Here is a 19,887-nt window from a genome sequence, read left to right on the forward strand (position 1 = left end):
CAAGCCTGCACCTAGAAGGGCCAAGAGGAGGATCATTACAGAGTCCACAGCCCAGGATTTCCGTGCCCTGTTTAACCCTAGTCTTCTTAATGAGTGTCCCGATGTTGATGAGTTTATCCAGTGCTTCTCCACACACTGCAGCTCTATTCTGGACCAGGTGGCTCCCGTGAAAACTAATGTCACTGGTAAGTGGTCTTGTCCCTGGATAAATGAAAACATCTTAAACCTAAGGAGAACTTGTCGCAAAACTGAGCGTCTTTGGAAATCAACCCAGTTGGAAGTACACAGGTTACATCTGAAAGATCTCATAACCTCATTAAATAAAATGATTAAGGAGGCAAGATCCAGCTACTTCCACAAACTTATAGCCACAAACAAGAAAAACCCCAAAGTAATCTGTGACACAATCCAGTCCAGTGTGTCCCCTGCTGTCCCTGCTGCCCCCCCCCCCTGTGCTCTGTAAAGCTGACAGCAGTGACTTCCTAAACTTCTTCACAGACAAGATCAGGGATATTAAACACAATATCCCACCACCCTCTGGCCATCTGACCCTATCTGATCCCCCTCTCCAAACCTGGTCCTCTTTCGACCCTGTGACACTGGAGGACATCTCAGCACTTTTATCCAAAACGAAACCCTCCTCCAACTCTGCAGACCTCCTCCCCCATAAGCTCCTTGTCGGTGTCTTTGACACTATTGGACCATGGGTCATAAAGTTTTTTAACCTGTCGCTCACAACTGGTTTGTTTCCCAGCTCCTTCAAACAGGCCATCATAGAACCTAAACTAAAGAAAACCACACTGGACCCCACAGACTTCAAAAGCTACAGGCCCATTTCAAAGCTCCCCTATTGGCCAAAATCCTTGAGAAGGCAGTGTCTAAACAACTTACAGCTTTTCTGGAGACACACCAGATCTATGACACTTTTCAGTCTGGGTTTAGACAACGCCACTCAACACAAACCGCACTATTAAAAGTGTCCAGTGACATCCTGATGGCGGCTGACTCCGGGAAATCCACGGTCTTGGTCCTGCTAGATCTGTCCTCGGCCTTTGACACAGTGGACCATACCATAATGATTGAGAGACTGAGGGACCTGGTAGGGATGTCAGGTCATGTGCTAGACTGGTTCTCCTCTTACCTGACCGGCAGAAGCTTCACTGTGTCAATAAACAACTTCCAATCTGACTCAGCGGATCTACTGTGTGGTGTGCCCCAAGGCTCTGTCCTGGGACCAGTCCTATTCTTACTCTATGTCCTCCCACTTGGCCACATTATCCGACAGTACAGTGATGTCTCCTATCATCTATTCGCGGATGACATCCAGATGTATTGCTCCTTTAACTCCTCTGAGCCCCACACACTGAGTTCCTTAATCATCTGCTTGTCAGAGCTGAAGCAGTGGCTAAATGAGAACAGCCTCCAGCTGAACTCCAGTCAAACACAGACCCTCATCATTGCCCCGGACAGTGCAATCCCAGGGATCAAACATCACCTTGGAGACCTGAGTTCCTCGGTAAAGACAAAACTGAGGAATCTGGGTGTCATCTTTGACCAGGACATGTCTTTAGAATTCTACTCCAAACACCTAGTCAAAAACTGTTTCTTCCACCTACGCAACATCTCCAAACTCAGATCTATGGTGTCCACAAATGAGCTCGAGATGATCGTTCACGCTTTCGTATCTTCTCGCTTAGACTACTGCAACAGCCTGTTTACATGTTTAAACAGAAGGAGCTGGCCCGTCTACAGTTTGTCCAGAACTCTGCTGAAGGCTCCTGACCCGCACAAACAGGAGAACCCACATCACTCCCATCCTTAAATCTCTCCACTGGCTCCTGTTCTATATCGTCTTCATTTCAAAATTCTTCTGCTACCTTTCCGGGCCCTACATGGCCAGGCCCCTGCATACATTGCTTCCCTGATCCAGCCCTACAGCTCGACTCGTAGCTTGAGGTCTTCAGGACAGCACCTGCTGATGGTTCCACACACCTGCTGATGGTTCCACGGACCTGTTTTAGCACACGCGGTGACAGGTCTGTTAAAGCTGTGGACCACGTCTATGGAATGACCTGCCTCTACACCTACGGTCCATGGACTCTGTACAGAGCTTTAAGAAACACCTCCAAACCCTCCTGTTCAAAAAGGCTTTTTAGTCTCCCACCTGACCCAGGACCACCACAGACTGATTACACTCTATGTATTCATCATAACGTACTCCATGTGCCATCCCCCCCCCAGTCTCTCTATATCTCTATCGCTCTCTCTTTTCTCCTCCTTTACTCTCTCTCTCTCTCTTTAACCCCACTGGTCCAGGCAGACGTCCATCCTTCAGGAGTCTGGGTCTGCTCCAGGTTTCTGCTGTTAAAGGGAACTTTTTCCTTCCACTGTCACCAATCACAAGTGTTTGCTCCTGAAGGATTCTGTTGGGTCTGTAAACTAATTTGATTCTGATTTGAATTGATAAAGCACTTTGTGACTCTGTCTGTGAAAAGTGCTCTAGAAATAAAATTTACTTTACTTACTTACTTTATCCTTCTGTTATCTGACATCCTTCTGTTATCTGATATCCTTCTAATATCTGATATCCTTCTGTTATCTGATATCCTTCTAATATCTGATATCCTTCTAATATCTGATATCCTTCTAATATCTGATATCCTTCTAATATCTGATATCTTGACAAAGGGGCTCGCTCGGCCACCCAATGAAAAATGAAGGGAAAACGTTTATCCAACAGAAAAACACAACACTTACCCCTCCCCTTTCCCGTCCCGCCCTCTGTGACCTTTCAGACTGACCTACTTTCGATTTCTTCACTTTCCAGATTCTTACTCGGCCTGTCTCCAAGCTGACTAAAGCAGCCAAAACTCAGCCCCAGGAGAAGAAACACAGTCTATCAATCATCACCCAAGGAAGAGACAGAATAAGGCCGAGGGCCAAACTGTCATGTTTCTTTGACATCGGAAAAACACCACGAAAAAAACGTACTGAACAGGAGCTGGTGGTTTGTAATTATCAAGAAGTCTGAGAAGAACGTTGAAAGTTACGTCTGCCCATGTCGCGCCCGCACATGGTGCATTCAAAGACCGCCTAGTGTCGGAAATCACTTTCACCATTCATTACACAAACGACTTATGTCATTAAATAGATGAATTAGATCTGAGTCCAGACACACATGTCAGTGAGGGCCTGTTAAAGTCACATGGTTCAGTTAGTTATTTTTTTCTGTCACCTCTTTTTTTCTGTTTAATATGTCTCCTGTTGGGTGCAGCTGTGCTTTTGGGTGTGTGTTTTTCAGCTGTGCTTTAGTGTTTCTTAGCTCAGTGTGTATGTATGTGTTGGACAGTTTAGGGCAGAACACACTTTCCCTCTCAGTGGCTCTTCTCCACAGCAGACTCCTCCAGCTGGTCTTCTCCACAGCTGGTCTTCTCCACAGCAGACTCCTCCAGCTGGTCTTCTCCACAGCTGGTCTTCTCCACAGCAGACTCCTCCAGCTGGTCTTCTCCACAGCTGGTCTTCTCCACAGCAGACTCCTCCAGCTGGTCTTCTCCACAGCAGACTCCTCCAGCTGGTCTTCTCCACAGCAGACTCCTCCAGCTGGTCTTCTCCACAGCTGGTCTTCTCCACAGCAGACTCCTCCAGCTGGTCTTCTCCACAGCTGGTCTTCTCCACAGCAGACTCCTCCAGCTGGTCTTCTCCACAGCAGACTCCTCCAGCTGGTCTTCTCCACTGCAGACTCCTCCAGCTGGACTCCGTCATGTGCAGCAGGAGCCGGTGGCTGATGTTCACTGTGGGCAGGACTTACTGGAGCTTGCTCCTTTGTCCAGACTTGTTGGGACTGGACACCATGTCCCAGCAGAAGTGTTGAGGGTGAGACGGGCCGAGGCGAAAAGGAACAGGAAGCCGAGGGGGAGAGCACGGAAGGAGGCTTTGAAAGCTGTGCCCCCCTCTGTTGTCATGGAGACTGTCTGCTCCTTGGGCGATAAGATGGAGGAGCTGCAGACTCTGGTCTGGACCCAGAGGGTCTAAAGGACAGCAGCCCTATGTGGTCTACACAAACCCGGCTCAGTGACTGCATTCCTGACACAACACCGGCATTAGTGGCTTCCTGATGATCCAAGCGGACCAGGACACCAAAGCAAAGATAAAGGGGGGGGGGGGGGGGGGCACCCTGCTTCTGAACAACAGATGGTGTTACCCAGGACATGCCACCATCAAGGAGCAGATCTGGAACAGAGACAGTGAAGTCCTCACAGTGAGTATGAGACCCTGTCACCTGCAGATGGACTTTCCAGCGGCCATCACCACTGCTGTGTACATTCTGCAGTTATCGTGAGACTCCAAGCCAAATACCCGCACACATTCCTTCTCCTGTCTGGAGCTTTCCAGCCGTCTGTCCTTCCAGCTCCCTCCCACCTTCAGGCAGTTTGTGGGCTGTCGTACCAGAGCAGATCCAACTGTGGATCTGTCGTACGCTCATGTGAAGGTGCAGACAGATCCTCTGGGGGACTCAGACCACAACCTGGTCCACCTGTCCTCCACCTACACCCCCACTGTTCAAAGAACCCCTGTTCCCACCAGGACTGTTGAGTGCTGGTCCCAGGAAGCAGCAGAACGTGCAGAGCTGTTTGGAACTCACAGACTGGGATGTTCTGTCAGTCCCATGGGAGGAGGAGCCTACAGACTGCATCTGATTACATCAGGTTCTGTGTTCAGACCAGTGTTCCAGCAAAGAGAGCCGATGCTTCGCAAACAATAAACCCTGGATTACCAGAGACCCCAAGCACCTTCTAAATCTGAAGAAACAGACTTTCAGGGAGGGAGCCAGGGACGAAGCGAAGGCTTCACAAAAAGAACTGAAGGTGCAGATTGTGGAGGTGAAAGCAGCCTGCAGGGACGCTGGGAGACTGGTCTGGACTGGCATGAGGAAGACCACCGGCATGGAGCAGACCAGGACACAGACCAGGACCTGGACCTGGACCTGGACCAGGACCTGGACCAGGACCTGGACCTGGACCTGGACCTGGACCTGGACCAGGACCTGGACCTGGACCTGGACCAGGACCTGGACCTGGACCAGGACCTGGACCTGGACCTGGACCTGGACCAGGACCTGGACCTGGACCAGGACCAGGACCAGGACCTGGACCTGGACCAGGACCTGGCTGACAGCCTGAATCTATTTTTAACACATTTGATGGTGCCACCCCATCCTGTCCACTGCCTAGGGTGCAACCCCCCCCCACCCCCCCCCCCAAGCTCATTTTCCACCTCACCCATAACTTTCCAGACATTTCAGGTGAACCGACAACTGGACAGACTGAAATGTGGAAAGGCAGCAGGACCTGATGGGATCAGCCCCAGACTGCAGGTCTGTTCCAGTCTGTGGGATCCTCACTCATCTGTTCAACCTCAGTCTGCAGCTACAGAAGATCCCCACCCTGTGGAAGACATCTTGTCTTGTCCCTGTCCCCAAAAACAGACATCCAGTGGACTTTAACGACCACAGGCCTGTAGTCCTCACCTCACACATAATGAAGACTCTTCAAAGGCTGGTCCTGTCCTGTTTCAGACCCAGTGTGAGGAGGCCCAGATCCTCGACAGTTGGGACTTTTCAAGTGCCTTCAACACAATCCAGCCGGGGCTGCAGGTGGAGTCACAGATGGTCTCCTGGATCATGGACTACCTGACCTGGGTCATGGACTACCTGACCTGGGTCATGGACTACCTGACTTGGGTCATGGACTACCTGACCTGGATCATGGACTACCTGACCTGGGTCATGGACTACCTGACCTGGGTCATGGACTACCTGACCTGCAGACCACAGTATGTGCAACTGTAACTGCAATATTTCTACTTGTATAAATGTCTGTATATTTCTACATGTATAAATGTCTGCATATTTCTACTTGTATAAATGTCTGTATATTTCTACTTGTATAAATGTCTGTATATTTCTACGTGTATAAATGTCTGTATATTTCTACTTGTATAAATGTCTGTATATTTCTACTTGTATAAATGTCTGTATATTTCTACTTGTATAAATGTCTGTATATTTCTACATGTATAAATGTCTGTATATTTCTACTTGTATAAATGTCTATATTTCTACTTGTATAAATGTCTGTATATTTCTACTTGTATAAATGTCTGTATATTTCTACTTGTATAAATGTCTGTATATTTCTACTTGTATAAATGTCTGTATATTTCTACATGTATAAATGTCTGCATATTTCTACTTGTATAAATGTCTGTATATTTCTACTTGTATAAATGTCTGTATATTTCTACTTGTATAAATGTGTGTATATTTCTACTTGTATAAATGTCTGTATATTTCTACTTGTATAAATGTCTGTATATTTCTACTTGTATAAATGTCTGTATATTTCTACTTGTATAAATGTCTGTATATTTCTACTTGTATAAATGTCTGTATATTTCTACATGTATAAATGTCTGTATATTTCTACTTGTATAAATGTCTATATTTCTACTTGTATAAATGTCTGTATATTTCTACTTGTATAAATGTCTGTATATTTCTACTTGTATAAATGTCTGTATATTTCTACTTGTATAAATGTCTGTATATTTCTACATGTATAAATGTCTGCATATTTCTACTTGTATAAATGTCTGTATATTTCTACTTGTATAAATGTCTGTATATTTCTACTTGTATAAATGTCTGTATATTTCTACATGTATAAATGTCTGTATATTTCTACATGTATAAATGTCTGTATATTTCTACATGTATAAATGTCTGTATATTTCTACTTGTATAAATGTCTGTATATTTCTACATGTATAAATGTCTGTATATTTCTACTTGTATAAATGTCTATATTTCTACTTGTATAAATGTCTGTATATTTCTACTTGTATAAATGTCTGTATATTTCTACATGTATAAATGTCTGTATATTTCTACTTGTATAAATGTCTGTATATTTCTACTTGTATAAATGTCTGTATATTTCTACATGTATAAATGTCTGTATATTTCTACTTGTATAAATGTCTGTATATTTCTACTTGTATAAATGTGTGTGTATTTCTACATGTATAAATGTCTGCATATTTCTACTTGTATAAATGTCTGTATATTTCTACTTGTATAAATGTCTGTATATTTCTACATGTATAAATGTTTGTATATTTCTACATGTATAAATGTCTGTATATTTCTACATGTATAAATGTCTGTATATTTCTACTTGTATAAATGTCTGTATATTTCTACTTGTATAAATGTCTGTATATTTCTACATGTATAAATGTCTGTATATTTCTACTTGTATAAATGTCTATATTTCTACTTGTATAAATGTCTGTATATTTCTACTTGTATAAATGTGTGTATATTTCTACTTGTATAAATGTCTGTATATTTCTACATGTATAAATGTCTGTATATTTCTACTTGTATAAATGTCTATATTTCTACTTGTATAAATGTCTGTATATTTCTACTTGTATAAATGTCTATATTTCTACTTGTATAAATGTCTGTATATTTCTACTTGTATAAATGTCTGTATATTTCTACTTGTATAAATGTCTGTATATTTCTACTTGTATAAATGTCTGTATATTTCTACTTGTATAAATGTCTGTATATTTCTACATGTATAAATGTCTGTATATTTCTACTTGTATAAATGTCTGTATATTTCTACTTGTATAAATGTCTGTATATTTCTACTTGTATAAATGTCTGTATATTTCTACTTGTATAAATGTCTGTATATTTCTACTTGTATAAATGTCTGTATATTTCTACTTGTATAAATGTCTGTATATTTCTACATGTATAAATGTCTGTATATTTCTACTTGTATAAATGTCTGTATATTTCTACTTGTATAAATGTCTGCATATTTCTATTCAATTCAATTCAATTCAATTCAACTTTATTTGTATAGCCCAATATCACAACAAGGTTATCTCAAAGGGCTTTACAGTCAGTTGGATGTAAACAACAACAGTCAAATGAACAGCAAGAAAATGAGTAGTGTCCAGGGCATCCCCCGTCCTTAGACCCTCCTTCTCGCCAAGGAAAAACTCAAACCCAGTGGGAAAAAGGAGAAACCTCGGGGAGAACCACAGTGAAGGACAGATCCACTCCCATGGACGGACAGGCTGTAGATGCACCAGGACTGATGGACGTCCATTTGCAGATGTAGTTCTAGTCTACAAGGATGCAGTAGGGTGGACACATGGGGGGTCCGTCCCGCTGGATGAGACAGGCAGGGGCGAGGAGGCCCATCCACAGTGGTGAGGCCGAGGACGTCCATCCAGACAGGTGGGGGAGGGGGTCAGGACACAGGACAGGGCAGGACACAGATGGGTCAGCGCAGATCCTGCCATCATTGGCTCCCAAGTGGTTATAACTGAAAAAGTAGCCACTCCCCCGGAGGGGAGTGGGGAAAGGGGACATCGGGTGAATAGTACTGCACAAACTAAGTTGGCTAAATATTAAAAATATAAGTGCAGACAGAAGTGGTACGTAGAAGCAGAAACAGGAGATAGGACTCAGTGCCTGTACTTCCCCCAGCATTCTTGCTCCTAGGGCAGCTTAGACTGAACTGTGGGTTTAGTCTGGTTTGAACTAGCCTGACCAGAAGCTTTTCCAAACAGGAACGTTTTCAGCCTGACCTTAAATGTAGAGACTGTGTCGGCCTCTTTAATGTTAACTGGAAGCTGATTCCATAAAACAGGAGCTTGGTAACTAAAGGCTCTAGCTCCTACTGTACTTTTACAGACCCTGGGAACTACCAGTAGACCTGCATTCTGAGAACGAAGGGTTCTGTTGGGATGGTACGGCACCAGAGCATCTCTGAGATAAGAGGGGCCCATACCATTAATGGTCTTGTATGTGAGGAGGAGGATTTTGAATCTAATTCTAAACTCAATTGGAAGCCAGTGAAGGGCTTGGAGCACAGGGGTGATGTGTTCTCTTCTATTTGTTCCTGTTAGTAGTCTCGCTGCCGCGTTCTGAACCAGTTGAAAACTTTTTAGGGAGCTTTTAGGACATGCTACGAGAAGGGAGTTGCAGTGATCTAATCTAGATGTAACAAACGCATGAACTAATTTTTCTGCATCATTTTTAGAAAGAATATTTCTAATTTTGTCTATGTTGTGCAGGTGGAAGAAGGCGGTTCTGCAGGCTTGGTTAATATGTGGTTTAAATGATAGATCTGGGTCAAATAGAACTCCTAGGTTTCTAACTGTGGCGCTGGAGGCTACACTCACATTGTCCAGAGTGACTATCTGGTCAGTTAGGGAGTCTCTCACATTTTTAGGGCCTATTATAATGACCTCTGTTTTTTCAGGGTTAAGTAAAAGATAATTAGCGCTCATCCAGGTTTTAATGTCACGGACACAGGAACTTAGTTTATCTACTTGTCTGGTCTGATCAGGTTTAATCGATAAATACAGTTGTGTATCGTCTGCGTAACAGTGAAAATTAAATACTGAGAGTACGGGGTTATGGGGGAGGACAACAAGGTCACTAATCTCAATACCATATGTTAAGATCAGATCCAGGGTGTGCTTGTGACGGTGAGTTGGTTTATTTACATTTTGAACAAAGCCAATCCCATCTAATAGGCCACTAAAAGCTCCACTAAAAGAGTCATTGTCATTATCAACATGAATGTTAAAGTCCCCAACTATTAAAATCCTATCCCAGTTTAACACTACAGTGGATAAAAAGTCAGAGAATTCTGATAAAAACTGTGAGTAAGGACCAGGAGGGCGATAGACCACTACAAATAGAACTGTTTTTTTGTTTTTCCAATTGGGATCAGTAATTGACAGAAATAAACTTTCAATGGATTGATAAGTGTGATTAGTTTTAGGGTTCAGACCTAAACTAGAGTGTGAAATTACTGCCACTCCTCCACCTCGACCAGTGCTTCTAGCTGTGTGAAAGTTCACATGACTTGGTGGCGTGGATTCATTTAGTCTCACATATTCGTTTTGCTGAAGCCAGGTTTCTGTCAGAGCCAAAATATCCATTTTAAGGTCACCAATGAAGTCATTTAATAACAGAGATTTGGATGAAATAGACCTAATGTTTAGTAATCCACATTTAATATGTTTATTAGATGTCCTTTTAATTTGACTACAATCCGGAACTATTTGTATTAAATTATTTGGTCTCACTCCTAAAGTCTCTATAGGGTTAGGTTTTTGAGTCTCTACTACACGAGGAACAGACACAGTCTCTATCTTCTTTCCTAAACACTGGATGTGTGACAGCTCGGGAGGAAGTGAGTGATTAACAGAGAAGTGTTTTACACTACAACTCTGCTCCCGGGCCCCCACTCTGAAGTGTCACTTTGGAAGACAAAGGCTAGCGGCCAGATTGTGAGCTAAAAGACAGGCACCCTCCCAAGTGGGATGTACGCCGTCTCTGCGAATGAGCCCGGGCTTTCCCCAGAACGCACGCCAGTTGTCAATAAAAACAATGTCGTTTTCTGGGCACCATCTAGACAACCAGCGGTTAAATGATGAGAACCTAGAGTACATCTCATCATTGACCAAAGTGGGCAGGGGTCCAGAGAATACTACGGTGTCAGCCATCGACCTAGCAAGTTTACACACCGAGGCTACGTTCACTTTAAGAACCTCAGATTGTCTCCGCCGGGCGTCGTTACCACCTGCATGAATAACGATCCGGCGGAACCTGGTCCTACTCTGCTGTAGAAGCCTAAGGTTTCCTTCGATGTCACCGACTCTGGCCCCAGGGTAACACCTGACAGACACCGCTGGGAGCTTCACGTCTCTGACTATGGAGCTGCCAATTACAAGTGTATCCGGTTCAGCCGGTGTGTCGCTGAGGGGATCAAACCTATTACAGACGGGAAGCTGTTGGTGCGCATTTCTACTTGTATAAATGTGTGTATATTTCTACATGTATAAATGTGTGTATATTTCTACATGTATAAATGTGTGTATATTTCTACATGTATAAATGTGTGTATATTTCTACTTGTATAAATGTGTGTATATTTCTACATGTATAAATGTGTGTATATTTCTACTTGTATAAATGTCTATATTTCTACTTGTATAAATGTCTGTATATTTCTACATGTATAAATGTCTGTATATTTCTACTTGTATAAATGTCTATATTTCTACTTGTATAAATGTCTGTATATTTCTACTTGTATAAATGTCTGTATATTTCTACTTGTATAAATGTCTGTATATTTCTACTTGTATAAATGTCTGTATATTTCTACATGTATAAATGTCTGCATATTTCTACTTGTATAAATGTCTGTATATTTCTACTTGTATAAATGTCTGTATATTTCTACTTGTATAAATGTCTGTATATTTCTACATGTATAAATGTCTGTATATTTCTACATGTATAAATGTCTGTATATTTCTACATGTATAAATGTCTGTATATTTCTACTTGTATAAATGTCTGTATATTTCTACTTGTATAAATGTGTGTATATTTCTACATGTATAAATGTCTGTATATTTCTACTTGTATAAATGTCTATATTTCTACTTGTATAAATGTCTGTATATTTCTACTTGTATAAATGTCTGTATATTTCTACATGTATAAATGTCTGTATATTTCTACTTGTATAAATGTCTGTATATTTCTACTTGTATAAATGTCTGTATATTTCTACATGTATAAATGTCTGTATATTTCTACTTGTATAAATGTCTGTATATTTCTACTTGTATAAATGTGTGTGTATTTCTACATGTATAAATGTCTGCATATTTCTACTTGTATAAATGTCTGTATATTTCTACTTGTATAAATGTCTGTATATTTCTACATGTATAAATGTCTGTATATTTCTACATGTATAAATGTCTGTATATTTCTACATGTATAAATGTCTGTATATTTCTACTTGTATAAATGTCTGTATATTTCTACTTGTATAAATGTCTGTATATTTCTACATGTATAAATGTCTGTATATTTCTACTTGTATAAATGTCTATATTTCTACTTGTATAAATGTCTGTATATTTCTACTTGTATAAATGTCTGTATATTTCTACATGTATAAATGTCTGTATATTTCTACTTGTATAAATGTCTGTATATTTCTACATGTATAAATGTCTGTATATTTCTACTTGTATAAATGTCTGTATATTTCTACATGTATAAATGTCTGTATATTTCTACTTGTATAAATGTCTATATTTCTACTTGTATAAATGTCTGTATATTTCTACTTGTATAAATGTCTGTATATTTCTACATGTATAAATGTCTGTATATTTCTACTTGTATAAATGTCTGTATATTTCTACATGTATAAATGTCTGTATATTTCTACATGTATAAATGTCTGTATATTTCTACATGTATAAATGTCTGTATATTTCTACTTGTATAAATGTCTGTATATTTCTACTTGTATAAATGTCTGTATATTTCTACATGTATAAATGTCTGTATATTTCTACTTGTATAAATGTCTATATTTCTACTTGTATAAATGTCTGTATATTTCTACTTGTATAAATGTCTGTATATTTCTACATGTATAAATGTCTGTATATTTCTACTTGTATAAATGTCTGTATATTTCTACTTGTATAAATGTCTGTATATTTCTACATGTATAAATGTCTGTATATTTCTACTTGTATAAATGTCTATATTTCTACTTGTATAAATGTCTGTATATTTCTACTTGTATAAATGTCTGTATATTTCTACTTGTATAAATGTCTGTATATTTCTACATGTATAAATGTCTGTATATTTCTACTTGTATAAATGTCTGCATATTTCTATTCAATTCAATTCAATTCAATTCAGTTTTATTTGTATAGCCCAATATCACAACCAGGTTATCTCAAAGGGCTTTACAGTCAGTTGGATGTAAACAACAACAGTCAAATAAACAGCAGAACATGAGTCATGTCCAGGGCATCCCCCGTCCTTAGACCCTCCTTCTCGGCAAGGAAAAACTCAAAACCCAGTGGGAAAAGGGAGAAACCTCGGGGAGAACCACAGTGAAGGAGAGATCCACTCCCATGGACGGACAGGCTATAGATGCACCAGGACTGATGGACGTCCATTTGCAGATGTAGTTCTAGTCTACAAGGATGCAGTAGGGTGGACACATGGGGGGTCCATCCCGCTGGATGAGACAGGCAGGGGCGAGGAGGCCCATCCACAGTGGTGAGGCCGAGGACGTCCATCCAGACAGGTGGGGGAGGGGGTCAGGACACAGGACAGGGCAGGACACAGATGGGTCAGCGCAGATCCTGCCATCATTGGCTCCCAAGTGGTTACAACTGAAAAAGTAGCCACTCCCCCGGAGGGGAGTGGGGAAAGGGGACATCGGGTGAATAGCACTGCACAAACTAAGTTGGCTAAATATTAAAAATATAAGTGCAGACCAGAATGGTACGTAGAACCAGAAACAGGAGATAGGACTCAGTGCCTGTACTTCCCCCAGCATTCTTGCTCCTAGGGCAGCTTAGACTGAACTGTGGGTTTAGTCTGGTTTGAACTAGCCTGACCATAAGCTTTTCCAAACAGGAACGTTTTTAGTCTGACCTTAAATGTACAGACTGTGTCGGCCTCTTTAATGTTAACTGGAAGCTGATTCCATAAAACAGGAGCTTGGTAACTAAAGGCTCTAGCTCCTACTGTACTTTTACAGACCCTGGGAACTACCAGTAGACCTGCATTCTGAGAACCAAGGGTTCTGTTGGGATGGTCCGGCACCAGAGCATCTCTGAGATAAGAGGGGCCCATACCATTAATGGTCTTGTATGTGAGGAGGAGGATTTTGAATCTAATTCTAAACTCAATTGGAAGCCAGTGAAGGGCTTGGAGCACAGGGGTGATGTGTTCTCTTCTATTTGTTCCTGTTAGTAGTCTCGCTGCCGCGTTCTGAACCAGTTGAAAACTTTTTAGAGAGCTTTTAGGACATGCTATGAGAAGGGAGTTGCAGTGATCTAATCTAGATGTAACAAACGCATGAACTAATTTTTCTGCATCATTTTTAGATAGAATATTTCTAATTTTGGCTATGTTGCGCAGGTGGAAGAAGGCGGTTCTGCAGGCTTGGTTCATATGTGGTTTAAATGATAGATCTGGGTCAAATAGAACTCCTAGGTTTCTAACTGTGGCGCTGGAGGCTACACTCACATTGTCCAGAGTGACTATCTGGTCAGATAGGGAGTCTCTTGCATTTTTAGGGCCTATTATAATGACCTCTGTTTTTTCAGGGTTAAGTAAAAGATAATTAGTGCTCATCCAGGTTTTAATGTCACGGACACAGGAACTTAGTTTATCTACTTGTCTGGTCTGATCAGGTTTAATCGATAAATACAGTTGTGTATCGTCTGCGTAACAGTGAAAATTAAATACTGAGAGTACGGGGTTATGGGGGAGGACAACAAGGTCACTAACCTCAGTACCATATGTTAAGATCAGATCCAGGGTGTGCCTGTGACGGTGAGTTGGTTTATTTACATTTTGAACAAAGCCAATCCCATCTAATAGGCCACTAAAAGCTCCACTAAAAGAGTCATTGTCATTATCAACATGAATGTTAAAGTCCCCAACTATTAAAATCCTATCCCAGTTTAACACTACAGTGGATAAAAAGTCAGAGAATTCTGATAAAAACTGTGAGTAAGGACCAGGAGGGCGATAGACCACTACAAATAGAACTGTTTTTTTTGTTTTTCCAATTGGGATCAGTAATTGACAGAAATAAACTTTCAATGGATTGATAAGTGTGATTAGTTTTAGGGTTCAGACCTAAACTAGAGTGTGAAATTACTGCCACTCCTCCACCTCGACCAGTGCTTCTAGCTGTGTGAAAGTTCACATGACTTGGTGGCGTGGATTCATTTAGTCTCACATATTCGTTTTGCTGAAGCCAGGTTTCTGTCAGAGCCAAAATATCCATTTTAAGGTCACCAATGAAGTCATTTAATAACAGAGATTTGGATGAAATAGACCTAATGTTTAGTAATCCACATTTAATATGTTTATTAGATGTCCTTTTAATTTGACTACAATCCGGAACTATTTGTATTAAATTATTTGGTCTCACTCCTAAAGTCTCTATAGGGTTAGGTTTTTGAGTCTCTACTACACGAGGAACAGACACAGTCTCTATCTTCTTTCCTAAACACTGGATGTGTGACAGCTCGGGAGGAAGTGAGTGATTAACAGAGAAGTGTTTTACACTACAACTCTGCTCCCGGGCCCCCACTCTGAAGTGTCACTTTGGAAGACAAAGGCTAGCGGCCAGATTGTGAGCTAAAAGACAGGCACCCTCCCAAGTGGGATGTACGCCGTCTCTGCGAATGAGCCCGGGCTTTCCCCAGAACGCACGCCAATTGTCAATAAAAACAATGTCGTTTTCTGGGCACCATCTAGACAACCAGCGGTTAAATGATGAGAACCTAGAGTACATCTCATCATTGACCAAAGTGGGCAGGGGTCCAGAGAATACTACGGTGTCAGCCATCGACCTAGCAAGTTTACACACCGAGGCTACATTCACTTTAAGAACCTCAGATTGTCTCCGCCGGGCGTCGTTACCACCTGCATGAATAACGATCCGGCGAAACCTAGTCCTACTCTGCTGTAGAAGCCTAAGGTTTCCTTCGATGTCACCGACTCTGGCCCCAGGGTAACACCTGACAGACACCGCTGGGAGCTTCACGTCTCTGACTATGGAGCTGCCAATTACAAGTGTATCCGGTTCAGCCGGTGTGTCGCTGAGGGGATCAAACCTATGACAGACGGGAAGCTGTTGGTGCGCATTTCTACTTGTATAAATGTGTGTATATTTCTACATGTATAAATGTGTGTATATTTCTACATGTATAAATGTCTGTATATTTCTACATGTATAAATGTGTGTATATTTCTACTTGTATAAATGTGTGTATATTTCTACTTGTATAAATGTGTGTATATTTCTACATGTATAAATGTGTGTATATTTCTACTTGTATAAATGTCTGTATATTTCTACTTGTATAAATGTGTGTATATTTCTACATGTATAAATGTGTGTATATTTCTACATGTATAAATGTCTGTATATTTCTACTTGTATAAATGTGTGTATATTTCTACATGTATAAATGTGTGTATATTTCTACTTGTATAAATGTGTGTATATTTCTACATGTATAAATGTGTGTATATTTCTACTTGTATAAATGTCTGTATATTTCTACTTGTATAAATGTGTGTATATTTCTACATGTATAAATGTGTGTATATTTCTACTTGTATAAATGTGTGTATATTTCTACATGTATAAATGTCTGTATATTTCTACATGTATAAATGTGTGTATATTTCTACATGTATAAATGTGTGTATATTTCTACTTGTATAAATGTGTGTATATTTCTACATGTATAAATGTGTGTATATTTCTACTTGTATAAATGTGTGTATATTTCTACTTGTATAAATGTGTGTATATTTCTACTTGTATAAATGTCTGTATATTTCTACATGTATAAATGTCTGTATATTTCTACATGTATAAATGTCTGTATATTTCTACTTGTATAAATGTGTGTATATTTCTACATGTATAAATGTCTGTATATTTCTACATGTATAAATGTGTGTATATTTCTACTTGTATAAATGTGTGTGTATTTCTACTTGTATAAATGTGTGTATATTTCTACATGTATAAATGTGTGTATATTTCTACATGTATAAATGTCTGTATATTTCTACTTGTATAAATGTGTGTATATTTCTACTTGTATAAATGTGTGTATATTTCTACTTGTATAAATGTGTGTATATTTCTACATGTATAAATGTGTGTATATTTCTACATGTATAAATGTGTGTATATTTCTACATGTATAAATGTGTGTATATTTCTACATGTATAAATGTCTGTATATTTCTACATGTATAAATGTGTGTATATTTCTACATGTATAAATGTGTGTATATTTCTACATGTATAAATGTGTGTATATTTCTACATGTATATATGTCTGTATATTTCTACATGTATAATGTGTGTATATTTCTACATGTATAAATGTGTGTATATTTCTACATGTATAAATGTGTGTATATTTCTACATGTATAAATGTGTGTATATTTCTACATGTATATATGTCTGTATATTTCTACATGTATAAATGTGTGTATATTTCTACATGTATAAATGTGTGTATATTTCTACATGTATAAATGTGTGTATATTTCTACATGTATAAATGTGTGTATATTTCTACTTGTATAAATGTGTGTATATTTCTACTTGTATAAATGTGTGTATATTTCTACATGTATAAATGTGTGTATATTTCTACATGTATAAATGTGTGTATATTTCTACATGTATAAATGTGTGTATATTTCTACATGTATAAATGTGTGTATATTTCTACATGTATAAATGTGTGTATATTTCTACTTGTATAAATGTGTGTATATTTCTACATGTATAAATGTGTGTATATTTCTACATGTATATATGTCTGTATATTTCTACATGTATAAATGTGTGTATATTTCTACATGTATAAATGTGTGTATATTTCTACATGTATAAATGTGTGTCTATTTCTACATGTATAAATGTGTGTCTATTTCTACTTGTATAAATGTGTGTGTATTTCTACATGTATAAATGTGTGTGTATTTCTACTTGTATAAATGTGTGTGTATTTCTACTTGTATAAATGTGTGTATATTTCTACATGTATAAATGTGTGTATATTTCTACATGTATAAATGTGTGTATATTTCTACTTGTATAAATGTGTGTATATTTCTACATGTATAAATGTGTGTGTATTTCTACTTGTATAAATGTGTGTATATTTCTACTTGTATAAATGTGTGTATATTTCTACATGTATAAATGTGTGTATATTTCTACTTGTATAAATGTGTGTATATTTCTACATGTATAAATGTGTGTATATTTCTACTTGTATAAATGTGTGTATATTTCTACTTGTATAAATGTGTGTATATTTCTACATGTATAAATGTGTGTATATTTCTACATGTATAAATGTGTGTATATTTCTACTTGTATAAATGTGTGTATATTTCTACATGTATAAATGTGTGTATATTTCTACTTGTATAAATGTGTGTATATTTCTACTTGTATAAATGTGTGTATATTTCTACTTGTATAAATGTGTGTATATTTCTACTTGTATAAATGTGTGTATATTTCTACATGTATAAATGTGTGTATATTTCTACTTGTATAAATGTGTGTCTATTTCTACTTGTATAAATGTCTGTATATTTCTACTTGTATAAATGTGTGTATATTTCTACTTGTATAAATGTGTGTATATTTCTACATGTATAAATGTGTGTGTATTTCTACTTGTATAAATGTGTGTATATTTCTACATGTATAAATGTGTGTATATTTCTACTTGTATAAATGTGTGTATATTTCTACTTGTATAAATGTGTGTATATCTCTACTTGTATAAATGTGTGTATATTTCTACATGTATAAATGTGTGTGTATTTCTACTTGTATAAATGTGTGTATATTTCTACATGTATAAATGTGTGTGTATTTCTACTTGTATAAATGTGTGTATATTTCTACATGTATAAATGTGTGTATATTTCTACTTGTATAAATGTGTGTATATTTCTACATGTATAAATGTGTGTATATTTCTACATGTATAAATGTGTGTATATTTCTACTTGTATAAATGTGTGTATATCTCTACTTGTATAAATGTGTGTATATTTCTACATGTATAAATGTGTGTGTATTTCTACTTGTATAAATGTGTGTGTATTTCTACTTGTAGTTGGCTGTAGTTCTTCCTAGTGTACTTCTTGCTGCCTTAGTGCTGCTCGTTCAGCTCATGCTCAGTTGTCCTGTTGTCATGGTTCATTACACATGGGTCGCTCTGTTTACTAAAGTGGACCAAATACACACTGAGTAATACTCAGAGGGTGTGTGCACAGTCTGAGGACTGGTTTGGAAGGCCTATATAAAGGCCCAAAAAAGGCCTATATAAAGGCCCAAAAAAGGCCTATATAAAGGCCCAAAAAACGCCCATATAAAGGCCCAAAAAAGGCCTATATAAAGGCCCCAAAAAGGCCCATATAAAGGCCCAAAAAAGGCCTCCATTGTTAGTCCAGTGAACGGCTTCATGCCACATCTGTCACCTGAACGTCTGTGGGTTGGACCTGGGTACAGAGGAGGACCCTTTGAGTCCAGGACTATGGATGGGCTGGTCCCAGACCTGGGGGAACGCCACAACACCACAGGCTCTGGTGAACAGAGACCACATAGTCCAGAACCAGGACCAGGGCCAGGACCAGGACCAGGACCAGGACCAGGGCCAGGGCCAGGACCAGGACCAGGACCGCTCCTGTTGGACTGTGTGTTTGGCACACTGGTGACATTTTCTTCTGTTCAGTTTTTTGTTTTGAAATTCTTCCGTAAACTTCAGATTTGTGTTTCTGTGCCGATATCCCAAACAAATGATTCAGATGAAAAAGTTCCAGTTTAGGGTTTAAAATAAAAATGTTGAAAAATACGGTCTCAAAGTTTCCATTGACTGTGTGTGTATAAAGTGTTTCTATCTCACACACAGTCAGACTGAGTTGGACCTGATGTGACGTTTGTACAGAATGAAAACCTGAACACCATGATGTGGAACTCATAGTTGGTATAATCTGGCTCTCTGACGCCCCCTACAGTTGTTGAATGGGAGTGAAACATTTTTTTTTTTTTTTTACATAGTCCAAAGAAATTTACATCATAGATGTTAGGGTGAAATGGAGAGTTTGGAGGTCAAAGGTCAAGCCCACTGTCACAAAACACATGTTTAAT

General features: G+C 39.0%; 1 protein-coding gene across 1 annotated transcript; it reads right to left on the bottom strand.

The window, feature by feature from the left end:
- Positions 1 to 14,428: 14,428 nt before the first annotated feature.
- On the bottom strand, positions 14,429 to 19,342 carry LOC115438926 (uncharacterized). Its single transcript, XM_030162817.1, has 2 exons — positions 19,218 to 19,342; positions 14,429 to 15,828 (listed from the first exon to the last, which is right to left on the bottom strand). Exons 1-2 carry the CDS (start codon positions 19,340 to 19,342, stop codon positions 15,279 to 15,281), a joined length of 675 nt encoding a protein of 224 aa, XP_030018677.1. The 3' UTR covers positions 14,429 to 15,278.
- Positions 19,343 to 19,887: the final 545 nt, after the last annotated feature.

Source organism: Sphaeramia orbicularis, chromosome 18 (genome assembly GCF_902148855.1).
Source record: "Sphaeramia orbicularis chromosome 18, fSphaOr1.1, whole genome shotgun sequence".
In the NCBI taxonomy this organism is placed as follows: domain Eukaryota; kingdom Metazoa; phylum Chordata; class Actinopteri; order Kurtiformes; family Apogonidae; genus Sphaeramia; species Sphaeramia orbicularis.